The sequence below is a fragment of the Anabrus simplex genome, chromosome X, assembly GCF_040414725.1.
Source record: "Anabrus simplex isolate iqAnaSimp1 chromosome X, ASM4041472v1, whole genome shotgun sequence".
Lineage (NCBI taxonomy): Eukaryota > Metazoa > Arthropoda > Insecta > Orthoptera > Tettigoniidae > Anabrus > Anabrus simplex.
This window is the reverse complement of record NC_090279.1, coordinates 222,064,725-222,086,526: the sequence shown is the minus strand read 5'-3', so window position 1 is coordinate 222,086,526 and position 21,802 is coordinate 222,064,725. Positions and strand designations below refer to the sequence as shown.

Here is a 21,802-nt window from a genome sequence, read left to right as displayed (position 1 = left end):
ATCGGTGGGAAAAGGTAAATAAAAATGTAAACAGACTCTGGGATGGGTTTAAAGCAATTGTTGAGGAATGTGAAAATAGGTTTGTACCTTTAAAGGTGGTAAGGAATGGTAAAGACCCACCTTATTATAACAGAAGTAAAGAGACTAAGAAGGAGGTGCAGGTTGGAAAGAAATAGAGTTAGAAATGGCTGTGGAAGTACGGAGAAATTGAAGGAACTTACTAGGAAATTGAATCTAGCAAAGAAGTCAGCTAAGGATAACATGATGGCAAGCATAATTGGCAGCCATACAAATTTTAGTGAAAAATGAAGAGTATGTATAGGTATTTTAAGGCAGAAACAGGTTCCTAGAAAGACATTCCAGGAATCATTAATGAACAAGGGGAGTGTGTATGTGAGGATCTTCAAAAGGCAGAAGTATTCAGTCAGCAGTATGTAAAGATTGTTGATTATAAGCTACGGGCTTTACGTCGCACCGACACAGATAGGTCTTATGGCGACGATGGGATAGGAAAGGCCTAGGAGTTGGAAGGAAGCGACCGTGGCCTTAATTAAGGTACAGCCCCAGCATTTGCCTGGTGTGAAAATGGGAAACCACGGAAAACCATTTTCAGGGCTGCCGATAGTGGGATTCGAGCCTACTATCTCCCGGATGCAAACTCACAGCCGCGCGCCTCTACGCGCACGGCCAACTCGCCCGGTGTTGTTGATTATAAGGATAACGTCCAGACGTGTTTCTTGTAAGGATTAGGTATGTAATATTTCTTTCTCAACGTAAATATAATACTAGAATAGTTCAGATATTAAGTTATTAGACTAAGTTGAAGCAAAAAAAAAAGCCACTGTAATTGAGATTAGAAATGCTGTAGTGTGCAATAAATAAATAAATAAATAAATAAATAAATAAATGAATGGAGGAGGTGATTAATACTAAAGAAGTATTGAAATTTACCTATGACAACAATAAAGTTTACAGTAAGATACAAAAGTTGAAAACTAGAAAAGCGGCTGGAATTGATAAGGTTTCGGGGGATATACTAAAGACAATGGGTTGGGATATAGTACCATATCTGAGGTACTTGTTTGATTATTGTTTGCATAAAGGACCTATACCAAATGAATGGAGAGTTGCTATAGTAGCCCCTGTGTGTAAAAGAAAGGGTGATAGACATAAAGCTGAAAATTACAGGCCAGTCAGTTTGACATGCATTGCATGTAAGCTTTGGGAAGGCATCCATTCTGATTATGTTTGCAAAATTAATAACTAGTTTGATAGAAGGCAGTTTGGGTTTAGGAAAGGTTATTCCACTGAAGCTCAACTTGTACGATTCCAGCAAGATATAGCAGATATCCTGGATTCATGAGGTCAATTGGACTGTATCGTGATTGACCTGTCTAAGGCATTTGATAGGGTGGATCATGGGAGACTACTGGCAAAATTGAGTGCAATTGGACTTGACCAAAGTATGACTGAATGGGCGGCTCTGTTTCTAGAAAATAGATCTCAGAAAATTAGATAGAATGGGTGAAGTTTTATCTGACCCTGTAATAATTAAGAGGGGAATTCCTCAAGGCTGTATTATTGACCTTTATGTTTTTATAGATATATCAATGATATAGCAAAGAAGTGAAATCAGAGATAAGGCCTCTTGCAGATGATGTTATACTGTACAGAGTAATAAATAAGTTGCAAGATTGTGAGCAACTGCAAAATGACTTCGATAATGTTGTGAGATGGACAGTAGGCAATGGGATGATGATAAACGGGGATAAAAGTCACGTTGCGAGTTTTGCAAATAGGAAAAGTCCTCTCAGTTTTAATTACTGCGTTCATGGGGTGAAAATTCCTTTTGGCAATCATTGTAAGTACCTAGGTATTAATATAAGGAAAGATCTTCATTGGATTAATCACATAAATATGATTGTAAATAAAGAGTACAGATCTCTACACTTGGTTATGAGGGTGTTTAGGGGTTGTAGTGAGGATGTAAAGGTGAGGGCATATAAGTCTCTGGTAAGACCTCAACTAGAGTACGGTTCCAGTATATGGGACCCTCACCAGTATTACTTGATTCATCCAAAGTAAACAAGCTCAATTTGTTCTGGGTGATTTTCAACAAAAGAGTAGTGTTACAAAAATGTTACAAAGTTTGGGCTGGGAAGACTTGGGAGAAAGGAGACGAGCTGCTCGACTAAGTGTTATGCTCCGCGCTGTCAGCGGAGAGATGGCGTGGGAGGACATCAGTAGACGAATAAGTTTGAGTGGCATCTTTAAAAGTAGGAAAGATCACAATATGAAGATAGAGTTGTAATTCAAGAGGACAAATTGGGGCAAATATTAGTTTATAGGAAGGAGAGTTAGGGATTGGAATAACTTTCCAAGGGAGATGTTCAATAAATTTCCGATTTCTTAGCAATCATTTGAGAAAAGGCTAGGAAAACAACAGATAGGAAAACTGACACCTGGGTGCTTGCCCTAAATGCAGATCAGTAGTGATTGATTGATTGATTGATTGATTTGATTGATTGGATTGATTGATTGATTGATTGATTGATTGATTGAGTGCAGACTTGATAAGGCAAACCAGATTCATGAAATCTGTGAAGAGATTGAACTGCATAAGCAATACTGTCAATCCCGTGATCTCTTTATTAAGGTCAAGAAAATTACTCGTGACTTCAAGCCCCGTTCATGGGTTGTGGAAGATGAAGATGGTACCCTCATTGGAGAGAAACAACTGGCCACTGAAAGATGGAAAAGATACTGTGCAAATCATAAAGCATCAGGAAGTGATGACATCACTGGGCAAATGATTAAGGAAATGGGAAAAGAAGGAGTATGTTTAATGCACTTCATCTATAACAAGATATGGGACAGTGGTGTATGGCCATCTTCATTCCACAAAAAGGAAGTGCAGGAATTATCAAACCATCTCACTAATGTCACATGCAAGTAAAATATTATCAACGTTTGAAGCCTTAAATTAGATATCAGCTCCTGTCAGAACAGGCTGGCTTTGTCAAGGGACAAGGAACTACAGAACAGATTCCAAATATTCGTCAGTCGGTTGAAAAGGCACATGCCTCTGTTTCTGTGCTTCACTGACTACCAAAAAACCTTTGATTGTGTTTTGTAGCCGAAGTTATGGTGTGTTCTAGAGGAAATGGGAATTCCATCTCATCTCATTTCACTTATAAAAGGCTTATATGCTAACAACATGGCCAAAGTCAGAGTTGGTGGTGATCTATCATCAAGTTCCAAAGTCTCCAAAGGTGTGAGACAAGGATGCATCTTATCACCTCAATTATTTAACATCTGTGGTGAACATATCATGAGGCATGCCCTCGACAGTTCGGAAGGAGGATTTTCGATTGCTAGGAAGAGAATTAATAACCTCAGTTTTGCAGACAACACCACACTTGCAGCCAGCAGTGTACAGGAGCTTGTCGAGATAATGGATCGTTTACAACAGGAAAGTCACAATCTTGATATGGAAATTCATTGGAGCAAGACAAAACTAATGATTGTCAATAAAGGTGCAGAGATTTAGCTGCCACAGCACCTGAACAATCCCCAAAGAGTCTGTCAGTTTCCTTATCTTGGTTCAATAATCGAGCATAAAAGTAGCTGCAAAAAAGAAATCAAACATCACATCATTCTAGGACGTACAGCTATGGCAAAATTAAAGAAGATCTGGGAAGTTAGAGCAATATCTATGAATATGAAGAAAAGATGAGTCCATTAGATCTTCCTGTATGGATGTGAAACTAAAGACAGGAACCACATCAACGCCTTTAAAACGTGGTGTTGGAGAAGGATGTTGCGAATACCGCGGACAGCCAGGCGAACAAATGATTCCTTCATCCGGGAAATTGGAATACAAGAAAGTTTATGCCAAGTTGTGTACCAGAGAATCCTGCAATTCTTTGGTCACATTATCAGAAGAGAGGATGACAACCTGGAAAAATTAATTGTCCAAGGAAAAGTTTCAGGCACAAGGTCATGAGGACAGGTCGCAAAAAGATGGGATGATCAAGTAAGAGAGATCATGGAGAGTTACTGTCCAGAAAATGCAAGTTCGTACAGAATGGCATCAGCTTATAAAAGAAACAACAAAGTCCTTGGGTCACGATACTCAGTCATGAGTGGAACGACTGGAGAGAGAGAGAACTACTTTTATGGTTTTCAAATATGCTGAGGTGCTGGAATTTTGTCCTGCAGGAGTTTAACGTACCAGTAAATCTACCGACATGAGGCTGACGTATTTCAGCACCTTCAAATACCACCGGACTGAGCCAGGATTGAACATGCCAAGTTGAGCTCAGAAGGCCATCTTCCCAGCCTGGCATGTTAATGACATTACCATACTTTTTATTACAAATTTCACAGTTATCTTTAAAAAAATGAAAAGTAAACTAATTTTTATAAGCTTACATCAGCAAGTGTAAAGGATGTGCAGAGAGCTGTTCAGTATAATAACAACAGTTAGTAGAATGTGTTATTATGATCTGTAATACCATGACGAATAGAATACCTAGTGCGATCACTCCACTCTCTTAACTTTTAAATGAATTAGAGAAAATATATATTTTTCTGGACAAAACATCTAATAAAGATCGAAACCTTAATGATGATATGGAAGACAAGAGTCCCTTATATACTTTAACGCCTAAGTTATTAAAAATAGTCAATCCAAATCAGAACAGAGTCGCACAAATATTTAAAACCTTTGAATCAAATACTCCTCTTATCTCACCAAATACTAAGCCGGCCCCTTCAAACAATCCCCCTTCTACATTAACATCGACATGTAATGCTCCGCCTCAGCATTCCCCTCCTCTTCTATCACATCAATGCAACACGAGGAGACAGACCAACGCTGCTAATACATTAAGATAGACATAGTTACGGCGGATGAGTAAGTACCCGTTTTACATAATACATAATTCTTGGGCATCAACATACGGCGTTCTACAGCTTCTTTTTTTTTCTTTTCTATTTGCTTTACGTCGCATCGACACAGATAGGTCTTATGGCGACGATGGGATAGGAAAGGCCTAAGAATTGGAAGGAAGTGGCCGTGGCCTTAATTAAGGTACAGACCCGGCATTTGCATGGTGTGAAAATGGGAAACCACGGAAAACCATCTTCAGGGCTGCCGACAGTGGGGCTCGAACCCACTATCTCCCGATTACTGGATACTGGCCGCAGTTAAACGACTGCATCTACATCATCTAGAGGGACTACACTTTCACGTGACAGTCAAACATACCTGTCAAATACTCTGATATATTCGTCTCAAAAAAAAAGCAGCTTCATCCAGCCCATCAACGTCTTTTTTCACTGGTTATATTATGGTAATTTTTGGATCAATCAACTTAATAAGATAATTTTAAACATTCGCTTTTTCTCCTGGCCAATATTTTTTTAGCGCCGGTTCGCAAAAAATAAACTAAATTCAATCACAATGTTTCTACCAATCTAGTCTATTGAAGACTTGTGTTGACAACTGCTCCAAGCAAGTATATGCTCGAATTTTCTTATGAAGAGGATCCACTTCCACACAAATTTTCGTTTGGATATCGATTTTAAATTTGTTTACAATGTTTTTAACATGTGTTGTATATGTTATGTCTCAACATCAAATTTTATAACTACTACTCCTTAATGTTACTACCTTAAGAAATCACAGTTCAATTATTATAAATTGTAAAGGTCAATGTCCTCTAAACAATGATTGCTCTTGAATTAAATAAGGCTGATGATGCCCAATAAAAGAAGGGTGAAACATGTCGCCTTAAAATTTAGAATTTCTATGTTTATTTAACCACATAACGTGGTATTATTGTATTGAATAGGTGGAGTAATAAATATACTCTGTGAGAAAAGTTAGCCGATGTCAATCCTGCAGGCATTTTCAAAACCAAAATGGATTCATTTCTGCAAAACAGGTTTTCAATGCGGATGAGACAGGTTCAGATATGAAGAGAGTGTTTAAGGGCACACAGCTTTGCTCTGCAGTAATGCTTCAGGAATTCACCGAATGTGACCTGTGTGCATATCAAAATCTGGCAAATGCTCTTCCTGTCTTTCACAGAAACATAACACTGAATGGGCACACATTCCCAGAAAAGCAGTGTTGTTAATTGATAATGCTCCCATACAGCCTGCAGGATGATGATATTGTTCAGTTTTCACAAGTCTGATCCAGTCCATAGACCAAGGTGCAATAGAATGCTTTAAAAGGCACTACCGGTCGTTATTTCTTAGAAACATGTTCCAAGAGTCAAAAAATCAAAAAAAGTTTCTGAAATCCTGAAAGGCATCAACATGAAAATTGTGGTAGACTAGTGAGCTCAATCCTGGGAGAAAATAAAATCATCAAACCAAGAAAGATGTTGCAATAAAGTTTTCAATGGGATTTTAATTGAGAACAACACTGAGAAAGACGAAAACATAGCACACCTAATTCTACAAATACCTGAATGTGAAGAGATCAACAAAGGTGAAATAAGTGAATGGGTAAATGGTGATGACTCAAAACTTGATTTCAGTGACGAAGATATTATCAACATTGTATTCCATAAATTGACGACAACAATGCAACAACTTAGGTTTGAAAGAAGATTCCACCTTCCAATACTTAAATTTATTAATTAGCTAACCTATGAATTATTACATATGTTAACTCTCTTGGTGCCAGGCGGTAATGTGAGCATGCGCCCTTTAAATTGCCAGAGCCGATCTGGTCGGCCGTTAACAATCCAGTCGGAAGTTGCCAGAGCCGATTACATCGGCCGGCTTAAAATTCTGTGATATACAACCTATAGTGATGTGCATACTTTTGTTACAACCTGTAGTTAAGGGGCTACACGTTATTGTGTGCCTAGCCTTGCTTTGGCAGTTCTAAGAGGGTGTTATACCTTTCACAAGAGTCGTTTCCTGTGTTTACAAATACCACTAACCGGTCAGTAAGATATTGCTCCTTGCAGTCAGTGGATTTGTGACAGAGAAATTGCATGTTGTTCACGTGATAATTTTTCAGCAAGTATTGATGACAATAAATTAATGCAGTATTTAGAACAGTGCGAAGTTTACGCGGATGATTTATTGGATAGTGATAGGGAATTTAGTTCAGAGAGTAGCGACGAAATTATACCAGACACGACCGCGCAATCATCGCAGCTAAAGAAGAGACGTTGAATTGTGTCTAACAGCACTAAAGCTACTCTGAATAGGGGGTTAGATGAAACTAGTGATAACGAATATGATGATGATGTCTCTGGAGAACATTTTGTAGAAATTTGTCCCAATGAACCTGACAACATTCCTCAACCTCATGTCTCCTTCAAGCAAGTTCTGGGACCTAAACATGTCCTACCGTCTGATTCTCCGCCCATATCACACTTCAATTTACTTTTCACTTACTCTCTGCTAAACCTTATAGTCACATATAGCCCTCTATCATTACCTAAATGCCGGTCTCCGCGGGCCAACTGTAGCGTGCCTGCCTCTCACCCGGAGGTCATGGGTTCGATTCCCGCCCAGGTCAAGAATTTTCGCCTGGTCCTGAAGGTTGGTTCGAGGTTCACTCAATCTAAGTGACCCTAAGTGATTACAATTGAGGAGATATCTGAGGGTGAGAGGGCGACCCCGGTCTGGAAAACCAAGAAAAATTACTGAGAGGATCCGTCTCACTGACCATGATTCACCTCGTAAACTGCAGGTACCGAACTGAGCAGCGGTCGCTTAGTAGTTCAAAACAAATCATGGATTTAGTGCCATACATTTCTTAATATCGTAAATTCTGTTGTATTGTAAAATTATTTTTCTAATATATACTACAACCGAAAAAGAGAAACTATTTTTTTGAAAACAAAAAACTATAATATCAACTACTATTTTTTACTTATTTAATAATTCAGAATGATTTTAATACTATGTTGTCCGCACGTAGAAAATTTGTTGTCAGTATTTGCCAAACACCGATACATACACGCGAATTTTATCGGTGAGTAAAATTGTCTTGTTTTTATTAGTGACATATGTTTGAATTTTTATTTTTTACGTTTTTATTTTTCTCGTTCAAATTAATTATTCTATAGAATTGTATTTAGAAATACATTATACATAATTACGTATATTCTTTTGTATCGTAAATTACTTTTTCAAAGTAGATATTGAGCGAGAAAGTTCGAAAATATTTTTCTCTTTCTAAAAATAAATGTTATCGACAACTATAAATCAACAATAAAATGTCTTTGACTCTTTATATCATTCCAAACCAGTTTCTTATTATACGTAGTTGATACGTAGAAAATTTCATGCCGGTTTTTGCTATACACCGGTAGATATACGCGAATTTTAAAATACATGTATTTCCACTGAAAACGGCCTGGCACTTTACAGTAGTAGAGTGGAGGCGGAGCTCTGGCCTCTTCCAGCTGATGGGGAGCGGCCGACCAGATCGGCTCTTGGCTCCAAGAGGGTTAAACTTTAAGTCTATATTAGTACAGGTTTTGTTCCATTCTCAGAACACCTTCAGCTAACAACAGTTAAAATAGTGTGTCAGCAGACGGGCATACACAGAACAAGCACAACAGGACCAAAGGGGTAACTCTCAGTTATTTTTACTACTTTTGATAACACTACTTCAACTAAGAAGTTCCTCCGCTCCATATATAAATCCTATCAACAGTACCAATTTTACTTCTCAACATTTTATTGTCATAAATGTTACTACTCTACAAGGCAGTGTTGTTAATACACATGATTCATCACTATGGCTTTTTTATGTGAGTTTTCTCTACATTTTATCAGCTTTGAAAACAAAGATTTGAAAGCTACATTTACATCATCCACGTTGTAACTGTCGTTTCAGTTTTCATGATGTACTTTTTTTTTTTAGAAAGATGCTTGTACTAATATAGACAACAAGACATTAAGTTTAACATACGTAATAATTCATAGGTTAGCTAATAAATTGGAGTGATGATGATGCTTATTTAAAGGGGCCTAATATCTAAGTCATCGGCCTCTAATGGTACAAAATGAGACAAAATGCAATGACAATTTAAAAGTACAAAATCCATCCAACTGACCAGAATTCAAAACGTGATGATGAAGAATGGATATGAATTTAAAACAATCAGTGGATCCGACCCGCAAACTATACTACTAGCCAAGAGACTGTTTCCAAGCACTATCCTAAATGCTTGTTGTCTAGAGGGGTTCAAAATCCAGTCAACGGTCCCTCATAATGGTACTTATTGCTAGTAAAGTGGAACCATGGTATTTCTTAAGTTGAGGTACTAATAAAAAACTCATGGTGTTTCAAACATTATGGTGCCATACGTAGGCAACGCAAACCTATGGTGCACCTCACACAGGGACTTGTACTATCCCGTGGTGTTCCTCACATAGTGGGTACAAATCACAGGCAGCACAGACCAACGGTGTCGCTCATATAGTGGTACTAATCACAGGCAACACCCAGACTCGTGGTGTTTCTGAAATAATGGTACAAATCAAAGGCAATGTAATCTCGTGATGTTCCGCATATAGTGGTACTAATCATGGGTACTAGAAACCCACAGTGAATATCTCTCTGCTGCTACTAATCATAAACCTATTACGTACTTAACATAGTAGTACTATTCGCAACTAAAGGCGACCCATGGTGTTCCCCGCGTGATGGTACTAATTACAAGTAGTTTCATGGTTCCAATTCAATCATCCCTTGGTCCCCCCTTTTAGTCGTCTCTTATGACAGGCAGGGGATAGCATAGGTTCATTCTTTGTCTGCATCCCCCACCCACACAGGGTAGAGAGAGAGAGAAAAAAAGAAGGGATCCGTCACTTCGAAAAATAAAGTAACGGACGAAGAAAGGCAAGGGCCACAAAGGGTGTGAAAATGAAAGACTTCCTAGGCCTCGCGTGCTCTATTAGCATTGGGTTTGGAAAAGAACAAGAGTTGACCAAGGGAGGTCGGACAGGATAGATGAAAGTGAGGAGCCTTGCACAAGTAAGTGCAAGCAATGCCAGGACTCAGCTAAGGGCCGCATGGTCGCCAACCCACACTCCCAAGTTGAGAGTTCCAGGGGCCTCCTTTAGTCGCCTCTTATGACAGCCAGGGGATACGAGGGTGTATTCTTCATCTGCATCCCCCACCCTCAGGGGGTAATATACTGAAGTATTGGAAGGTAGAATCTTCTTTCAAACCTAAGTTAATGTCAATATGGTATTCTACAATGATATTTATAAATTGTGACAATGCAGCAGACAAGATATTCAATGCCAGATTCACAACTAAGTATTTTTTTAAATTTTCCACCTTGTCGATACATTAGTTGCTTAAGGCAACTTAGTTAAAAGTGGTACATGTTTCGTATTTTAGTAAGATTTTCAGCCACATAATAACACCGTTTAGATTAAATATTCATATATTGACAAAGTATCAATGCTATTTTTAAGGACACTTTCTCTCAAAGCACTGATACTTTGTCATTATATAAATTTTTCATCTAAATAGTGTTATTATGTGGCTGAAGATGTTACTAAAATATGAAACATGTACTACTTTTAACTAATAAGTTGCCTTAAGCAACTAATGTATCGACAAGGTGGAAAAAATATCTTAGTTGTGAATCTGTTAAAGTGCGATACAGACCATGAAGTTGATTTTATGTAATATTCGAGGTAAGAGATTTAATTACAGTATGGGCTGGTAAAGTTAGGTTGCATAAAATACGAGTTTTCTCACAAGGTTTTTTAATATATTCAGGTAACATTACGATTGGTTGAAAAATGTGACGAAGCAAAGCCTCCTGACGTTCTGCTGGCATGATACAGCAGCTAGCAAACGATGGCAAAAGAAAAAAAAGAAAAAGAAAATAGAAGACTTTTTCAGAAAAAAATAGTAGTGTTCACTGAATATATACATTACATGCACTATCGAACATTGTTTTGTTTTGTACATACAGTTGAGTAATTCAGGTTTCCAGTATTAAAATACTTTGACAACACTGTACTACATATGTAGCCTATTGTCTTCATTTATTCTCATCTAAAACTTCAAAAACCAATTCTTTACCTCTAAAAATGACATTTCAATTATTATCAGAAATTTTGAAACCTCATTCACCTTTTGTTTTGGTTAGCAGAGTTTCTACTGCAGTAGTTTTTAATAGCAAGTACATTCTTTTTACAATTTGTTTTATGGCGCACTGACACAGATAGCTCTTATAGCAATGATAGGATAGGAAAGGAAAGGCTACGGGTGGGAAGGAAGCAACCATTTCCTTAATTAAGGTACAGCCCCAGAATTTGCCTGCAGTGAAAATGGGAAATCACAGAAAAACCATCTTGAGGGCTGCCAACAGTGGGGCTGAATGTAAGCTGACAGCTATGTGACCCAAACTCTCTTGGTAATTGCAAGTACATTTCCTTTTCTTTTCTATACCCTATCAATTTCGTTAAATAAACAACTAATGTTCATTTAGCCTGGAAGGGAATGAGGAACTTGCTGATATATTAAATATTCATATAACATAACGCCACTTAAAAATCATTTCTTTTCTTGCAATTATACTCCGCACGGCCTTACTTCTAAACTGAAGTTTCGCCTTTCCTCTGTTGCCAGCGCGCTACGCCCGTGAGAACAGGCGATGCAGTTCGACCGCGGTAAACAGCCCTTGTAAAATGTAATACCGTACTCAGCAAAACTAATGAATATGGATTGAAAACAAATTCACAAAAACTACACTTACTTACAACATCTGACATTAATAAAAGAATATATTATTAAGAATAAAAGAGAATGAGGAAATAAAACATCACTCACTGCTAATGGCTGGCACAGGAAGGGAAAGGGAACACTCCACTGATCTCAGTCACTAGAATCCTCCAACAATATGAATAACACACTAATTACTGAAGGAAAATGCGAAAGATCGCGAAGCGTACCAAATACCATACATGCTGAGCAAGATAGGTTAACCACGTGGCGAACGTAAATATTAGAGTTGGCAACTGGGTTTCGAGATCGTGCTCTGCCGATGTAAATCGATATGAATGGCAGATTGGGATTGGTTGGATGTCTATGTTTCAGCACATAACCACCAGACAGAGCCAAAATCTGCCAAAACGTCGATTTAGAAGTAAAGCAGTGCGGAGTAAAAAACAGATTGCAGTATTTTGTTAACACAGACACTAAACAGCAACATTCTCTGCGACAGGTAATTCAAGATTGTGCATAGTTATAATCGTGCAAGTGAAGAGGAAGGTTGTGTGGGGTGGTTTTAAGAGATTAACAATAATCGGAAGGAAAACATAAAAGGGATCCGACATTCGAAAAATGCAGGTATCTGCCAAAGAAAGAAAACAGCCATGGAGGACATAAAAATGAAAGACTTCCTAGGCCTTGAACGCTCTAAGACCGTTGGGGTCGGAAAAGGGAGGCTGGCACAAGTGAGTGGAGGCAATGCCATTACTGAGCTAAGGGCCCCGTGCTCCAAAGTTAAGATCCCTTGGGGCCCGTTTTAGTCACCTCTTACGACTCGTCCATCATGCTGGTGCTGGTGAACTGTCAAAGAGACTTAACACACCAGAGAGCTTCCATGGGAGCAAGACGAGCAAAGGATGGTAACAAAGAAATAGCAAGTTTGAAAGAGGAGGTGAAGAAAATGGAAGTGGAAATAAAAAGAGAGAAAGTTCCAGCAGAAAACCAGTAAACAAATCTTTATAGACAGGTTACTGGAGGATGCCAAATAACATCTAGGAGCTAAACAAATAGATCTGAAAAATGAAAGGTTGAAGATCAGCTGCAGGGAAGCGATATCGACGAGATTCAGCGGCTGGGGAAGCAACCAGTGAAAGCAAGACCTTAATGGCAAGGAAGATCTTGTTCACTACACATCACTTGAAAGATGATAAAGTATGGATAAAGCAGGAAATAGAGAGAGAACCTCCACAAGAAGTGATGTGGGTGGAGACAATCCTGCTCCGTGGATCAGCTGAAGGAGACCGCTCAGCTCGGCATGTGAATCGACTAGAAGGTACGCGACAAAGAGCTCTGGTGATCTTCAGCTGGCGACGAGTACAGAGATCATAAGGAGGGACTCAACTCCCAGACGCAGGTACGTGAGCTTGAAGGACTTCTGATAGAAAAAAGATAATCCAAATGAGGAAGTCTGCGATAGATAAAGTGTTAGCGCACTAGAATTAACTAGAATTACAAGGAGTAAGACCGTCAGAGTGAAATGCAGGGAAAGAAAGAAAACTAGAGATGACAATAGATTATCAATACTGAATATATATTATGAGTAAATTAGGGAATTAATCTTTTACCAAGCAAGTTGGCTGTGCAGTTAGGCGGGAGATAGTGGGTTCGAAACCCACTGTCAGCAACTTGAGAAAGTTCCATTTGATTTGTTTTTTGTCACATTCTCTTTCATTCCGTTGTTGGTAATACTGATTGTTTCCAAGAGAGTAAACTTTAACAATGAAAAATTGTTCAAACATTGACCAACATTCACCCTTTGGCACTTTGATCAATTTGCCCCCCTCCCTTCTTACTTTGACAAGAACAGGAGGAAAGGGGGTGATAGTTTTCCTTGCAGAACATAAATCTTCTTCTGGACACAGACAAAAGCTTGGAAAGAAAACCTCCTAAGTTGGAAGCCAAAACACAAGACTCACCCCCAGGTTCTGTTCCATGGTGTACTTCTCCGCCACTGCCAGCTCCTTCTCACGAGACAAACGTTCTTTCTGCTGCTTCTCCTGTCGCAGTTCATCCTGCAGCAGCTGCAGTTCTGAGTCAAACCTACACATTACAAGGTGGAAATGAGCAGAAATTATCATGACTACAAGCTATTGTGCCTTATGACTTATGATTAATATTTAAATACAGCATAACCTCGTTAATCTGGACTGTTTACGGGGGACAGGGGGAGAGACTGCAGAACACAAGGTTTTAAAAGTCAACATAGCTGCGACCAGTTAAGAATGTTTGCCCATTGTTGTGAATACATTGTAGTCAGTTTTTATTTGGCTGACTTATCATTCTCTGCATTGAACAATACTATATTTTACAGAATTTTAATGTGTTATCATCATGTCCCTCCCCTGTGACCCTGCCATAGTGGGGAGCCTCGTGTATGGGTATCTCTAAAGAGAAGAATGGTTCATCAAAAGCAGGGATAGACGTGATTCATATACTAGACGTGATGGAGCCAATTTTCCAACTCGTAAAGTACATTTAAGAAAGCGTGCTTTTACTTTCTCTATCCTTTCGAGACCTCTGAGTTTGAGATGATCCCAAATTAAATCCTATCCGTAAGTTAAGACAGGTGATATTACTGTGTGGAATAACATTATTGCCGTGGATAAAGACAGCGCTGCGAGATCTTTTATCTTGTAGATGGTCCTTATCGCTGCTGCAGTTCTTTCTTCTGTGTGGTAACTAAAGGACAGTGCTGTGGTTTGAAGAGTTATTATTAAGTACTTACTTAAATTTGTTGACTGTTATTAGATCGTTGTTACAAAGAGTAAGAGTGTCTTTTGTTGAAGGTCTCCCTCCTTTTCTGAAGGTCATCTGGATCGTCTTCTGAAGATTGATCGTGAGCTGATTTTCATTAACCCACTTTTCTAAGTCTAATAAGGTGGCTTGTAAGCTGCCTTTGTTTGATGGCTCTAGTACCATGTCATCTGCGTAGAGGATAACTGTCGTGTCGGGTGAAGATAATGTCGGCAGTGGTGATGTTGAACAGTAAAGGGCTCATCGGGCCACCCTGCAGTACTCCATTCGTTTGTCTGATCGGATCCGAAGTGTCGACTCCATCTTCAATCTCTATGTAGTTCACCATCAAGATGTTATTTAGCAACTTAACAAGGGAATGAGCTTCGCTGATCATGTTTTTGATCTTCGTTAGAAGAATTTCTCGATTTACTGAGTCAAAAGACTTTGTAAAATCCACGAAAACTGCATAGTACTTCCCTTTGGGTAATCTTAATGCTTCTTCTACATCCTGTAACAGATACAGTATTTTATAGCGTGAAGTGTGCTTCTTCCGGGCATAAATCCTAATTGGCATTACGGGATTATTACAGAATCTTGCAATTTCTTTGTACGGATCTTCATAAATATTTTAAGGATGTTGTTTTCCAGTGCAATGCCTCTGTAAGAATTGGGATCATTTGTCTGTCCTTTACCCTTGTATAGGATTTTCAGTGATGATCTCCTCCATTCCTCAGGTATGGTATATGAATTGGCCAAAGAAACTTTTTACATTCAGGACTCCATCTGCCATCTACTGGAGCTTACAGTGAACTGCTACGCAGAAGGAAAGAAAAGAAAAAAGGAAATCGACCCCGATTTTTATACCTCAGATGCCATGTTGGTGAGAAAGTGGACCAAAGAAAACCAAGATCAAAGACACATCATAACACATCTCTCCATTCATGGTTTTCACCACAAGAAGTCTTTTCATTTATGTGGCAAACAGTGTGACAGGTATCACGTCACGACTTGCAACACGTCGATAAGTGAATATTGTAAATCCTAATGCCCATTCGAGTGCCCCTTTCTAATAATAATAATAATAATAATAATAATAATAAAAGCAGGGATAGCAACCTTTGGAAGTTGCAAGGGTGGCAGCCTGGATGATAGATTGGTACTGCTACACAGCTAAAGCAACAGAAAACTAAAGGCGTAATTATCACACCCGATGCCATGCAGCTCTCTCTGTATGAATGAATGATGTAACTTACTGATGATGCCTTCCTTCCGGGTAAAACAGTCCACAATTCAGATCTCCAGGTGGGGACTAGTACATGAGCGGGGGCAATCATCAGGAAGATGAATAATGAATATTGAAAAAAAGGGGATCAATAAAGATAGATAGATGTAGCTGTTTGGCAGGAAGAGTTGGTCAGATGACTACAGAATTATCAACACAAAATCACGCTGCCAAAATTTGCTTTACATTGCATCAACACAGATAGGTCTTGCGGTGATGAAGGGAGAGGAAATGGCTAGGAGTGGCTGTGGCCGTAATTGAGGTACAGCCCCAGCATTTGCCTGGTGTGAAAATGAGAAACCACAGAAAACCATCTTCAGGGCTGGCAACAGTGAGGTTCAAACCCATTATCACCCATATGCAAGCCAATAGCCACTGGCTCGGTCAGGAATTAAACCAGAGCAGTTACTATGACTAGCACAATGAATGGAACACCAAGCCAGTGGCCACCACAATAATGCAGATCTATATGCCTAATAGTTCAACAGCTGGGCTGAGTGGCTCAGACGGCTAAGGCGCTGGCCTTCTGGCCCCAACTAGGTAGGTTCGATCCTGGCTCAGTCCGGTGGTATTTGAAGTGTTGTATGTCCGGCGCTCCTTTCTCGCGCCGCCAGCCAGCTGCACGCGCGCCTGTGTATCATTCTGCTAGCTTCGACGCGCAGCCCTCAGTGCGCGTGCCTGACCATCGAGTGTACTATAAATAGGAGCTCCCTGCCAGCTCACTTGCCCACTTGCCCCGGTGTCCAGCTCCAGAATACACCCTACGTCGAGCACGGAGGCTACTCCTCTTGAAAATGTGCTTCGACCAGGTGGACTGAATTTCTGGCAGTACGAGGTCTCACCTCTGGTCACCGCTCCCTTACCTGTTTCCGCTGCCTATGTTCCGTAATTCTTTTACAAGCCATTTTCATTCCCTAATTTATGCAAGCTCCCTTAGTTTCGCTAGGTGGAATTTCTTCAATCAATTGAACTTGCTTTTTAGGAATTCAGGCACTTCAACAAACAAGGACTCTCATAGACATTTATGTTAGTGTGCCAGATAGTTCTCGACTATCAACGTGTCAATTCACAAAGACTATCTTTTCAAGATAGAAGTGTATATAAAGACTGCAAACCTGTACATATTGTATAAAGACAGACTTTTCTCAAGATTCAATATTCCTTTTTGCTTCAAAATAAATTTCAGTTCTTTGTGTAAATATTATAAAGTGAAGCAAATAAAGTTGTGTTCTGTAAACTGCAACCTTGGTTACAACATGAAGGTGCTCAAATATGTCGGCCTCATGCCGGTAGATTTACTGGCATGTAAAAGAACTCCTGCGGGACTAAATTCCCGCACCTCGGCGTCTCCGAAAACCGTAAAAGAGTAGTTAGTGGGACTTAAAACAAATAATATTATTATTAATAGTTCAACAGAAGAAGAATAAAAACAATATTGAATATGAAAAGATAGATGATTTAATACAATATGTAAAAGGTAATGAGAATCTCTAATGGGAGACTGAAGTGCAGTGGTAGGCCAAGGAGGAGAAGGTACTGAAGTAGGAGACTATGGTTTGGATTTTTTCTTTCTTTTTTTTACAAGTTGCTTTACGTCGCACCGACACAGATAGGTGTTACGGCGACGATGGAATAGGAAAGGGCTAGGAGTGGGAACGAAGCAGCCGTGGCCTTAATTAAGGTACGGCCCCAGCATTTGCCTGGCGTGAAAATTGGAAACCACGCAAAACCCTCTTCAAGGCTGGGGTTTGAACCCACTATCTCTCAAATAGAGGATACTGGTCGCACTTCAGCAAATGCAGCTATCGAGCTCGGTAGACAATGGTTATAGGACAAAGGAATGAAAGAGGGAAGTCGGCTGGTAAAATTCTGCAACAATCATAATTTAGTCCTTGCTAACACTTGGTTCAAACACCACAAACAACGGCTGTATATGTCGACAAGACCTAGGGACACTATAAGATATCAAATAGATTGGATGGAGATACAGAAATTGGGTGTTGGATTGTAAGACTTTCCCAGGAGCAAACATGAACTTGTTGGTCATGAAATGCCATCTGAAGTTGAAAAAATTGAAGGAATGCAAGGGGATGGGATCTAGACAAGTGAAGGAAAATAGAGTGCAGAGGATTGTTTCGAGGAACATGTTGTACAAAGACTAACAGGAAACATAGTAGGTCAGTAGGACTACTGAAGAAAAGTTAAGAAGGAAGACAAGATAAAGTGAGAATCAGTGGATAACTCAGATGATATTAGACCTAACTGTCAAACTGTGAGAGTACAAGAGGGCAAAACATGAGGAGGACAGGTAACTAAAGAAAGTGCCGGACAGCTAAGGAACAATGGATGAAAGAGAAGTGCAAGGATTTTGGTTGAAAGAAAGGCAGTTGCTGTACGTAGGAAAATCAAGGGAACCTTTGAAGAAAGGAAAACCATGTGTATAAATATTAAGAGTTCAAATGGAAGACAGAAGTCAGGGGAAAGAAGTAGATATAAGGTTCAGGAAAAGACTGTTGATACTGATGAAATGGAAAACCCAATTTTGACGTCAGAATTGGACAGAGCTTTGAGATACCTAATTAGGAACAAGGCTGTATAGAGTGACACCAGTTCGAGTCCTGTTGGTGGGGGGAAAAAATCATCACAATGTTGGCCGGCAGGGCAGGAGAGACGGTGGTCAGTAGATTGCACGCTGAAATCCTGGATTAATTCCAAACCTCTCATGACACCATCGATCGCGTTGTGCTATTTGACAGGAGCAGGCCGACACCGGGTTTCGTACTTTCCCTACCTCATCGCACTACCTGTCCTCCGACACTCCCAGCACTAAAAGCCATAAAGAAGTACCCTCAGAATTACTGACTGCAACATGGTACGATACAGGAGAAGTGCCATCCAATCTTATAAAAGAAAGCAGATGCACCATTAGTACGAAATGCTGACGCGTATTATTTACAGAAGAATGAAGCTGAGCTGTGTTTCAGCAGAAACGTAGGAAGATGTATAGTAATTCTGAGGATCGAGACATTCATGGCATTCACAGAGCTAATTTTGACTGGACCCAGCTATTTGAGATTCTGAAGGTGGTCGGGATCAAATACCGAGCAGGATTATTTACAATGTCTGTACAAAAATCAGTCTGCGGTGATGAGAATGGAGGTCTCTGAAAATGAAGCAGAAATCCAGAAAGGAGTGAGGCAAGGCTGCAGTTTGTCCTGTTCTCTTATATAGAACAGGCAGTAAAGGAAATCTAAGAGGTATTTGGAAAGGGAATTATAATCCATGCAAAGGATATCAAAATAAACATTTGCCAATGATATGGTTATTTTATACGAGTATGCAGAAGACCTTGCATGGTATGAACACAGTCTTCAAGGAGCACACGGTGAAAATAAATAAATCCATAAGAAAAGTCAGGTGATGCACAAACATAAAATGCAGATTAGCACAAGCAACTGAGGCCATTCTTAAGAAGAGAAATTTGCTCACTTTGAACATTGGTGATATTGTGAGGGCTTTCAGATGCCACAATGAAGTGAATAATAATGTAGTAGTGTTCTACTGTGGTATTAACTGCACGAGAAACATGAAGTCTTAAAGGAACAGAACATTTTAAATTGGGATTATTTTCAATCCTATATAGAGATGTGTTTTGGCATTATCTTCCAGTGTTTGAAGTTCAAATCCTTATTGTGCTTCAAAATGATACACTAAAAGTTATAACGGAAGTTGTGAATTTTAATTTGATTAATCTGAAGACAATTAGGAAAGTAAATTTTTGAAGGAACATTTCTGGTGGAGGAAGGCTCTACATTCATTACAGACTACTAGCAGCTTCTTGACAATAAACTTATGTCATTGCTATGCTCACATAACTATGTTCTCCAGTCTGGAAAAAATTAATGAAATAAATGTACAATTTTCTTTATATTTTTACATTATTATTTCAAATGTAATGGATCATCTGCTGAAAGGTATAAAATGGCAGGGAGGGTTCAGTTAGGTGGAAATTGTAGTAAGCAGTCTGGCCTATGCTGACGACTTGGTCTTAATGGCAGACTGTGCCGAAAGCCTGCAGTCTAATATCTTCGAACTGGAAAATAGGTGCAATGAGTATGGTATGAAAATTAGCCTCTCGAAGAATAAATTGATGTAAGTAGGTAAGAAATTCAACAGAATTGAATGTCAGATTGGTGATACAAAGCTAGAACAGGTTGATAATTTCAAGTATTTAGGTTGTGTGTTCTCCCAGGATGGTAATATAGTAAGTGAGATTGAATCAAGGTGTCGTAAAGCTAATGCAGTCAGCTCGCAGTTGCAATCAACAGTATTCTGTAAGAAGGAAGTCAGCTCCCAGACGAAACTATCTTTACATAGGTCTGTTTTCAGACCAACTTTGCTTTACGGGAGCGAAAGCTGGGTGGACTCAGGATATCTTATTCATAAGTTAGAAGTAACAGACATGAAAGTAGCAACAATGATTGCTGGTACAAACAGGTGGGAACAATGGCAGAAGGGTTCTCGGAATGAGGAGATAAAGGCTAATTTAGGAATGAACTCGATGGACGAAGCTGTACACATAAACCGGGGTCATGTGAGGCGAATGGACAAGGATAGGTTACCTAGGAGAATAATGGACTCTGTTATGGAAGGTAAGAGAAGTAGAGGTAGACCAAGACAACGATGGTTAGACTATTTCTAATGATTTAAAGATAAGAGGTATAGAACTAAATGAGGCCACAGCACTAGTTGCAACATTCAGTAAATTCACAGGGGTTTGCAGACTGAACGCTGAAAGGCAATAAGATTTTTGACTACAATATCAACAGTGGGTGTGTACAAGTTCTTTTTGTACTGGACCCTGTGTAATAGTTGTGTCGAAGTTGATGCACATTCTCCTCCACCTTTGATACTACTCTCCTGATTATAATGCCCTAGAAGAGCGGGTCTCATAGACAACTCCCCTAGTAGCACAGATAGTAGGACAAAGTTCTAGAAATATACACTTGTAAAAGCAGCCGCAAAAGAAAATAGAGTTACAGGGTGTCCATCCGTATGGAAAACGGGCAAATGTCAGGGAATTCAGGAAAAAATCTGGAAATTCCTTCTTCTGCCAGATAAAATGGCACGTAATGGAAACATTTCCTTTTTCCAGTTTTTATAACATGAATCTAGGGCATGTTTTTTGTGCCAGGAAAAAGTTGTAAAGAAAATTCAAGAAACACAAAAAAACCAAAATGTGATCTCGAATGCAAAGTACCCCAGACATCGATAGCTATACAGATAGCCTCTGGCAAGCAGTAGCGACTACAATTGATCAAATTTGTAAAGTTGTGATCTGCTTATTATTGAATATTATGTGTTGTTGGGAAATGGTGAGCTTGATCAATTATATTCTATTCGCAGTTTTCCAATCACTTAAATGCGACACGTGGCTTCTATAGACAAAATTCCACAACCCACCTTGTAAAATGTAAAACCAGGCAAAAAACACGGACTGAATACAGCAAAGTGTGAAATTCACTAAATCTTAATACTCATTCGAGTGCTCGTTGTTATTATTAAATGCACTGACGCAGGCAAGCCTAGTGTAAATGTGTAGAGCATCGTGACACCATTCGGGCCGCGCCATGTTGAGTTTCTAACCTATCCTTTATATGAAGGGTTCAGTAGTTTTGAGGCACGACTAGTAGCTTGTAATATCACGCATGTGTAATTTTATGAATACAAAACAAGATTTAAAAAAAAAAAAAAAAAAAGTGACATCACATTGTAATAAGATGAAAGTTGTTTGTTGGTTTAGAGATTTTGAGTTTGTGAAGTATGTTTGCCATTCATATCCATTAATATCGGTTGAACACAATCTTGAAACCTGGCTGCCAACTGTATTGTCCACATCACCACGTCGCTGTACGGTTCACCATCTTTTGCATTTTCTTCAGTAATTAGTGTTTTTCATATTGTTGTTTCTAGCCTTTGTATCTGTCTGCTTGTCCCCATAT

General features: G+C 39.2%; 1 protein-coding gene across 9 annotated transcripts in view; it reads right to left on the bottom strand.

Annotated features, from left to right (window-relative positions):
* The window catches only part of Mhcl (Myosin heavy chain-like), a 399,178-nt gene that overhangs the window by 71,156 nt on the left and 306,220 nt on the right, over positions 1–21,802 (bottom strand). For all 9 annotated transcript variants that reach the window (XR_010861825.2, XM_067159638.2, XM_067159641.2 and 6 more), the window contains one exon: positions 13,699–13,822. Coding sequence is in view for 8 of the 9 variants with exons in the window: in XM_067159638.2 (XP_067015739.2) it covers positions 13,699–13,822 (124 nt within the window). In the remaining variant the exon portion in view is untranslated. The remainder of the gene's footprint in view (positions 1–13,698; positions 13,823–21,802) is intronic.